Source organism: Grammomys surdaster, unplaced genomic scaffold (genome assembly GCF_004785775.1).
Source record: "Grammomys surdaster isolate TR1022 unplaced genomic scaffold, NIH_TR_1.0 229, whole genome shotgun sequence".
Taxonomy (NCBI): Eukaryota; Metazoa; Chordata; class Mammalia; order Rodentia; family Muridae; genus Grammomys; species Grammomys surdaster.
This window is the reverse complement of record NW_021604674.1, coordinates 4,494,543-4,504,221: the sequence shown is the minus strand read 5'-3', so window position 1 is coordinate 4,504,221 and position 9,679 is coordinate 4,494,543. Positions and strand designations below refer to the sequence as shown.

The following is a 9,679-nucleotide window of genomic DNA, read 5'->3' as shown; positions in this document are numbered from 1 at the left end:
ACACACACACACACACACACACACACACACACACACACACACACACAGCCGGGCATTGATGGTAATGTATGCGAGGAAACAGCAGAGACTCAGTGATGGCTGTCACGACCCGAGGGGGGACTCTCAGCCTTTCCAGGCACTTAAGTATTCATCAAAGAGTCACCCCAGTAGTGGTGATCACAGCGAGATGCTGCAGATCCTTCACCACCAAACAAAATGTTGCAGAGATCTAATAATCCTGAGAACAAATACAGTGACAGCACAGGTCACAATAAGGCCAAAAATGTGCACACTCAGGGAGTTAGAGAGAGGGAAGGTGGGACCAGTTACTCTCCACAAGAAAATTCACATAACCACAGTACTCTTCATAGTTCAAATTCACATTCTTATAATCCAAGCAATAATCCAAGCAAAACTTCAGATGCACCTTATGATTCTGCAAATGGTTGGTCTGAGCACATTAGCTCATCTGGAAAAAAATACTACTACAATTGTCGCACAGAAGTTTCACAGTGGGAGAAACCAAAAGAGTGGCTTGAAAGAACAGAGACAAAAAGAAGCAAATAAATTGGCAGTTAATAGTTTCCCAAAAGACAGGGATTACAGAAGAGAGGTGATGCAAGCAACAGCCACTAGTGGGTTCTGCAGTGGAAAATCTGCTCCAGGAGACAAGTCGGTATCACGTTCTTGTACAACTCCCTTCCACATCTTCAGCCTCTGGCCTGAACCCTACATCTGCGCCTCCAACATCTGCTTCAACAGTACCTGTTTCTCCAGTTCCACAGTCAACAATACCTCCGTTACTTCAGGACCCAAATCTTTTTAGACAGTTGCTTCCTGCTTTGCAAGCTACGCTACAGCTTAATAATTCTAATGTGGACATATCCAAAATAAATGAAGTTCTTACAGCAGCTGTAACACAAGCTTCCCTGTACTCGATCATCCACAAGTTTCTTACTGCTTTCTACACAAGCCCAGCTATCTAATCAGTCTCCAATGTCTGTAACGTCTGATGCTTCATCCCAAGATCCTATGTGTCTCCAAGAATAAGCACACCTCAGACTAACACGGTCCCCATTAAACCTTTGATTAGTACTCCACCTGTTTCATCACAGCCAAAGGTTAGTACTCCAGTAGTTAAGCAAGGACCAGTGTCTCATTCGGCTACACAGCAGCCTCTAACTGCTGACAAGCAGCAGGGTCATTATCCTGTCTCCCCACGAAGTCTTCAGTGCTTAAGCCAGAGAAGTCCATCACCTGGTCCAAATCATACTTGTAGTAGTAATGCATCAACTGCAACTGTTGTACCACAGAATGCATCTGCTAGGCCTGTGTCCTCATTAACACCTACTCTAGCAGCACACTTCAATGATAATCTCATAAAACATGTTCAAGGGTGGCCTGCAGACCATGCAGAGAAACAGGCATCAAGATTGCGTGAAGAAGGCCATAATATGGGAAGTGTACACATGTCAGAAATATGTACTGAGTTAAAAAAATTGAGATCATTAGTTCGAGTATGTTAAATTCAAGCAGCTTTGCGAGAGCAGAGGATACTATTTTTGAGACAACAAATTAAGGAACTCGAAAAGCTAAAAAATCAGAATTCCTTCATGGTTTGAAGATGTGAGTGATTGCACATGGTCTCATAGAGGAACTGTAAATCTGTTGCCCAGTCAGAACATTTTGAGCTGCATTTAAGTAGACCATGGACTGTTAAGCTGGGCAAATGAAATGACATGGGGACGGGGTCTGTGAGAGTCAATTCAGGGGAAAGATACAAGACTGATTTGTAAAACCCTTGAAATGTAGATTTCTTGTTAGATATATCTTCACGTTGTAAATATGTTTTGTAGAGTGAAGCCATGGGAAGCCATGTGTAACAGAGCTTAGACATCTGAAATTAATCAATGCTGAGGTGGCTAAATACCTGGCCTTTTACATGGAAACCTGCCTGCAAAATTAGCTTTTTTAAAATATAAAAAATTTGTGGGGTTAATTTATCATTCAGAAATCTTGCATTTTCAAAAGTCCAGTGCAAGCACCAGGTGATCTGTGTCTGAGGACACTATTCTGAACCTTCTGAGCAGTGTACAAATATCATGAGACAACTGAGCAGCACTCGCACCTGATCGAGAGCAGTGCTGCCCCATTTGTTCTGCAAAGAAATGTTTTCATTTCCTGTATGTTCCATTCCCTCTGAAGTCCCTTGGCCTGATTTTATCCATTTTTTTAAAGGTGCCCCCTTTCCTTTCTTAGGGCACTGCTGCTGTGGCACTTTTCTATAACCTTCTCATTCCTATGTACAGTAGTTGGAAGTTGCAGTGATCGAGCATAACCCACGTTTGTATAAATTATTGAAATCCATTTTCACCCTGTAAGAATGGACTTAAAAGTACTGCTGGGCAAGTGTACTGAAAGTACATTGACTGCTGAAATACAAGGAAGTGGCCCAGTGAACATGGTTGTGGGAGGAGAAAGGAGAAACAAAGCTAGTCAGATGTGAATTGTATCTGTTGTAATAAACATGTTTAAACAAAAAAAAGAAAAGAAAAAATGCTGCAAATAAAGTTCTATAAACTGTCCTGAGTAAATTGCACTGGGATGAGAAATGGGCTTGGATCAAATTACAATCAAGGGAAACACTTCTTGTAAGTTACAAATAAGTCCACTAATCTTACTAACTATGGTCACAAACTAAGAAAGGGCAATTTATTATGGATTCAAGAACAGAAAACTAAATGGCTGACTAGTTTGTCAACACAAGACTTCAAAATAATAAGATATAAGATACGATGTGTCTCTTAACAAAAATCTTGCTAAGTTATGATGTAAAAAATATTGCTTTAAACATATAATGAACTTGTGGAGCTAATAATAGATAAATGTGTAGTGATGTAGGAATCCTCATGTAAACAATTCTGTTGTAACCTTATCAACCTAGGACGTGAGCTATTGCTTTGAACTTACTACAAACTTACAGAATGTAAAAATGTTTAGAAAACCATGTAATCAATTATGCTGCTGTAACTCCCTCTTGTGTAACATTTTTATCTGTAAGGTAATTCTTTTTTACATGAAGAACTTTTGTCTGAGATGATATAAAAGCCAGGGATCAAAAATAAAGTGTGGGAGCCAGCTTGTTGGAGGTTCTCTCCATTCACCAAAGGTGTACTTATGTATATAGTTAAGAATGTGGGGTTGGAGCTCTGCTGTATCCAACTGTATGTAGATAGATGTATATATGTTTATATAGTATGTATGAATGTGTGTATGTATATACATGTGCACATGTGTGTGCACATGTGTGTGTGTTTGCACATCTGAAACTGGTGAAACTTTCTGTTTGAAGCCTGTTTCTGTTTCATCCATTATGGATGAATGTGTGCATGACTTTATTTTTCTTTCTCACCAGATCTCAAAGAGTTAATGAGCTCTGAACATGTTGCTGGTGCTGGCCCCTGAGTTAAAGAACTAAGAGCTTCTAACTGCCTGCCCAAACAGTTAAGTCCCTTTTACTAATCCCCTGCTGCTATGAGCAGCAGTTAATTGCCAGAAGCAATCAACTCTAGCCCCTGAACAGTTAAAAGAGTTCAGAAGTGTTTTGCACAGAGAATACTGACCCTAGCTAACTAAGTTTTGTACCTGTTAGCACTACCAATGTTGACCCTGTAAATTGCCTGCCACTATCAGTGGAGACCCCTTTGACTGCTGTTAACACCAACCCCAATTGCCCATGCCACATGATGTTGACATCCTCAGTTTACCTGTAATGTTAAAATTGGCATTCAACACATGTGTACAAACCCACAAACAAACAAACAAGCAAACATGCATAATGTTAGAATAATAATACCAATAAATTTTTATCATCAATGCAAATACTCAAATACTAAGTATAACACACGGAAATGGCAGGCATGCATCACTGTACAAAGCAAGAGTTTAAGAGTGTGATACAAAGATAAGAAACTACTCATTCTCCCTCTACCTACAAACACATCACTATATATAAGTCAAAAGATATGTATACATTTACAAGTTTATATATTTTATATATAATGTATTTAGATATATTTATGTTTGATGTGTAAATATACATATTTATATACATTAATATATATTGATTTCAGAATGAGTATAGAGACTAGTATACTTGTCAACTAATAAATTCTTCATATTCATACACAAAGTGAAAAGTAAAGGTTGAAGGTATATTGATCCAATAATGACAATCCAAAGACGTTACTATAAAATCTGTTAAAAACTCCAACATACAGAATTTTCTGAGGAAAAGGAGGGAAAGGCCATAAGTGAAACACCTAATTGTTAAGGAATCAGAATTATTTAATAAGTTATTTGAGGAAAGGGAACATAAACTTCAGGTGAGTTAGACATAAACAACTTAAAATGCAAACTATTAAACATTAAAGTAAAAAGTAGACTTGATCATAGAGAAGAATGACAAGCATGTTCTTAATGTGGCAGGCTTCCCCAGTGACTTGGGCTTGTTACTAATCTTTGAGTATTTGGAGTGAAGCAGCAGGGGTGAGAATTTAAGATCTATACTGTGAAGTGATGAGATTCTGAAATGTGTGTGGTGACGCAGAGGAGGGTGAGAACCTTAGCTGGTCTCAAGATACAGTCAAACCAGAAACTATTCTGGACAGATAATCAGGTAAAAATGTCTTTGGGTACTCTGAAAATGTAGGCATTGGCATGAAGAAATTCCACTCATTCAAGAAACAAAACAAAGAGCAACCCTCTTGCTACCCAGGGGGAGTCACTGAGTTCAGCAGAGTGATATCTGAGATCAGAATGGAGTTCAAGAACCAGCTACCAGGCCATCCCCTTCTTTGGACTGTCTGAATGATAGTCTGCATTATGGAAAGATAGACTGTAAAACAATGTCATTAATCCTGGCTTATTCTTAGCCATGTCAACGTTTTAAAAATTATTTATGTACTTTCTGTTCATGGATGTTTTGCACACCAGAAGAGGCATCAGATCCCATGGGACTACAGTTATAGATGGTTGTAAGCCACCATGAGGTTGCTGGGAATTGAACTCAGGACCCCTGGAAGAGCCACCACTCCAGACCAACCATTTGACATTTTAAGCTGTCTCATATTTTAAAATTCCACCAATTTGTTTAGAGGTACCTTGGTTGTTCCGAGTGGGTAATGTTGGAGATCACAAGAGAACGGGCATCTCTGTCACTTAATTTCAATTTTCTTTTGAATGTATAATGAAGAGTGAAATGGCTGAATCATGTTCATTTCATTTTTACTCTTTTGAGGAACTGCCTTTCTGTTTGCCAAGATGACTGTAATAATTTACATATGAATAGCAACATGCAATGTTCCCTTTGTCTGCTCCCTCACCTGCACTTTCCAATGTTAAAATGGTCTCCGCAGTGATTATTACTGTTAGGGGTCCTTGCATAACTGTATGCAACAACCATTACCTCCATGCTTTAGAGAGACACATGTATGTTTAATCCCCTCTGGCCTAGAGTCACTGACTAAACAGTCAATTTACAGGGATCCTTTGATCAAGTCCACTTTTTACTTTAATGTTTAATAGTTTGCATTTTAAGTTGTTTATGACTAACTCACATGAAGTTTATGTTCCCTTTCCTCATATAACTTATTAAATAATTCTGATTCCTTAACAATTGAATTTTAAATCTTAAATGATGCAAATCCAATTCATCCTCATAGTAGGAACCTAATTTGCATACCAACTGGTTCTTACCTGAGAAGTTAAATTTCCCCAGTAAGAATAGAAACAATTGATGAAACACAAAATGCAAGCTGATAAATAACACTTTACCTGTTCCATTTTGATCAGGAAACAGTCAATGAAGTCCCGAGGATTGTCCATGTCCAGTGTTTCTTGATGTTCTTTTATTTGCCTCAAAATATAACTTTTTATTTCAGCAAAATTTTTAATTACTTTGTTATGGCTTCCTGGGAGATAATCAATAAAGGCAGGGATAGCATTGCAGACCTTAAGGATTTAAAAATATATGTTTATTAGGCTGAATATGGTTACTCACACTTGTAATCCAGTTACTCAGAAGGCCTATGTGAGTGAATCACCAGAGCCTAGGAGTTTGGAGGATATCCCACATAGCATAGTGAGATGCCCTCTCTAAATAAATAATTTTAAAGGAATTTTGAGAATAACCAGCATAGCACAGTGAGATGTTATCTCAATTTAAAAAAAAATGTACTACATTATTAACATGATTTGAAGTTACATTCAACATATGCCAAGTAACGGTTGAAAGATAGAGTCAGTAAAATATGGGCCTCCTCTGACCAAGAACATTCGACTAAATACAGAAAAGAGTCTTCTATGTTGACAAAGATAATCAAAAGTGAGCTGCACATGTAGTGGTCAAACTCAGCTGTGGAATTTCATGAGAGTAACTCCTCTGGCAGATAGATCTAGGAGGGCACCTGCCAGACACAGTCTTGAGACAGATATGGTTATTTAAAACTGAGTGACTCTTTTTAATTCCTTGGTTTCTGTGACTATGCTAGGTTATATATGAGACAGTGTCTTTGCTATGTGATAGGGACTTATACCCACAAAAGACTATAGGCAACTAATGACTGCTGAAAGCTAGAGAATCAGTCTTGTCCAGAGATGAGACCTCCTGCTAGGTCATCCAGTCCTAAGTGGTCATCCTTAGACATATACACATATGAGAAATGTATATATTTATTTATATATGCATATATATTTAAATAATAAAGGAGAAGTCATGAAATTGAGAGGAAATATGGAGATGAGAGAAGAGCTGGAGAGGGAGAGTTTGGGGTGGAAATTAATATATACAGAAATCATGTATGAAATTAAATTCTCAAAATAATAATAATCAAATAACTGTCAAAGGAAAACAAAACCCTGAGCTACCCCTGAGGACTGAGAACAAAAAACAATCACAAATCAGGGAGCTCTCTTGAAGCTGTAAGAATACCTCTGTACTATGCACTGGATTTTGATGTTGACCTAAAACTACCTTTAAAAACAATCTTTTAAAATTATAACAGGAAACCAAACAAAAAATACATCAGTACAAGATGATGAAGAAAGAACTCAGTCAGTAAACACTCGCCACATGAACTAAAAATCTAAGTTCAGTTGTCAAAACTCATGTGAGGAAGCAAGGCATGCAGAGCCTGTGCTTGTAATTCCAGAGTTGAGGTGGGACATTCAGATCCTTAGGGTCAATGGCCAGATAGTCTACCCTGTAGGTGAGCTGCAGACCAAAGAGAGACTCTGTTCCTAAAACAAGGTAGAGAGCTCCTAAGGAAGCTCATCCTCTGGACTCAACATGCATGCATACATAACATATACTCATGAACGACATACACATGCACACAAACACACAAAGGTAAAAAAATAAAGTAACCTTAAAATATGAAAAAAGAAGTGCTAGGCAGTGGTGATGGAAACCTTTAATAGCAGCACTTGGTAAGCAGAAACTGGATGACTCTGAATTTGAGAACAGCCTGGTTTATAGAGTTAATCTCTAGACAGCCAAGGCTATACAGAGAAAGTATGTCTTGAAAAACTAAAATAAAATAAAATGAAACATGATGAACCAAAAATATTTCCAAAAGAAAAATAGAATAGCACAGGGGATAGAGGAGGAGGAAGAGTGATGTACTGAAGTATCTTCATTCTCAATTTTTGGAGTTTGGAGACAGAAAGTGTTGGGAGTTGGGGTCACGTAATCTTGTGTACTGTTATCATTCCCACAGTTTGTCCTGATATTGAAACGATATTGAATGTGCAACTAAGTCAAAAGAGCCTTCTCTATTTTAATAACATCCATTCTTTGTACAACAGGGGCCTCTACTGAATGCACTCAGCCATTCAGTCTGCCCTCTGAGCTGGCTCTCCCTTCTGAGACTTCCTCTTTTTGAGAGTTGGAGATTCAGAGCCATATATTCTAAGTCCTATCTGGAAGATAACAGCACAAATCATTTAACCACACTTACATGTGAACATTTTGCCCATAAAATGCTGTGTTGGGTTTCTAAATGTCTATTGCTGAACTGTTTACAATAGCTAGGAAACGAAACCAGGTTAGAGATCCTTCAAAAGATGAATGAATGTGTGTGTGTGTGTGTGTGTGTGTGTGTGTGTGTGTGTATCTGTGTGTTTGTGTGTAAGGAGGAGAGAGGAAGGGATGGGAGAGAGAGAGGGAGAGAGAGGAAGGAGGAGGAGGAGGAGGAGGAGGAGGAGGAGGAGGAGGAGGAGGAGAAGGAGAAGAAGAAGAAGAAGAAGAAGAAGAAGAAGAACAACAACAACAACAACAACAACAACAACAACAACAACAAGAGGAAGAAAACTATCAGATACAACTTTGTCACAACTCTGGAAAATAATCAAGTTTAACCATGTGGAAGCAGAGTCAATAAAACAGAGGGAATGAGCTTTAAAGGATAAGAAAAGGGCTGTAGAGATGGATCAGAGGTTAAGAGCACTTGTTGCTCTTTCAGAGGATCATGGTTGCACTCCTAACACCCACATGATGGCTTATAACTAGCCATAACACCAGTGTGAGGGGATCTGATACCTACTTCTAGTATGGTGCCCAGAAATGTATTCAGGCAGAACAACCATATTTATTTAGAGAAAAAAAGGTAGAAAGGTTTTGTGGTACTGTATCATCCCTTATCTCATCTGTCTCCTTGGCTTGACAGTGGCCTTGACAATGGTACCTTATAACTAGTATGTGCTTCCTTTTGTTATTGTTGTATTGTGATCAAACCCAGGGCCTTGTGTAAATTACACAAGCTCTCCACACTAAGATTTATCTTCAGCCTCACCCTTCAATTTTCTTCAATTACTCCCTCCTGAGTAACTGTAACAGGGAGGGAGGGAGGGAGGGAGGGAGGGAAAGAGAATAAGAGAGACTGATTCTCTCTTTATTCCAAGCTTAAAAGTAAATCTCTAGAAAGTAGACACATTGCACCAAAGTAAAAATTTTGACATTTTAGAGAAATAAATGCTTTCTTGTGAATAGAATATCTTTGACTCACCTGCATCCATGGGGAGTTCAAGATTTTAAAGTTTTCATTTAATTTCTCCATCAAGTTAAGAAAATTCTTATCTTTATAATCAAAACGATTGTGGAAAATAACTGAACAGATCACATTGGAAGGAGCACAGCTCAGGATGAATGTGGGATCACAGAGTGAGCCTGAAGTTTAAAATACCATTTAAAACATCCATGTAAATGTCTTTATCTTTAGACTAAAAAAAAAATCACATTAATAATTTTGGAATCCTTAAGGAAATATTGGCACAGAAAGTACCATATTGGCAAGAACTTCCACATTCTTTCAATTAGCACATCACTGTTTCTTTAGTTCTAGTTTACTTAATAATCATTAGCTAAATCTTTAGCAGCTGCTCCCTGTGTAAACATTACTCTTTGGGCACATATTCTAAGTTCTAAGAAAATACATCACCACTTTTAAGAACACATAAAACTTCAGTTTTCAGTGGAGAAGCTAAAGTTTTTACACAATTATGGAAGAAAATAGTAATCTGGAAACGTTTTGTGTCTGGTGAATAGCTGAAGGAGCCATGTCCACCACAGCCAGCAGAGAAGACGATCAAGGAGAACAAGATTTACAGGAAATGCATGTGT

At 38.1% G+C, this 9,679-nt stretch overlaps 1 protein-coding gene and 1 pseudogene across 1 annotated transcript in view; one reads left to right on the top strand and one right to left on the bottom strand.

Moving 5' to 3' along the window:
- The window catches only part of LOC114626144 (cytochrome P450 2C55-like), a 33,019-nt gene that overhangs the window by 7,240 nt on the left and 16,100 nt on the right, over nt 1–9,679 (bottom strand). The window contains 2 exon segments of the mRNA XM_028773490.1: nt 5,836–6,012; nt 9,066–9,226. Of these exon segments, the coding sequence (XP_028629323.1) occupies nt 5,836–6,012; nt 9,066–9,226 (338 nt within the window).
- On the top strand, nt 59–1,622 carry LOC114626143 (annotated as a pseudogene).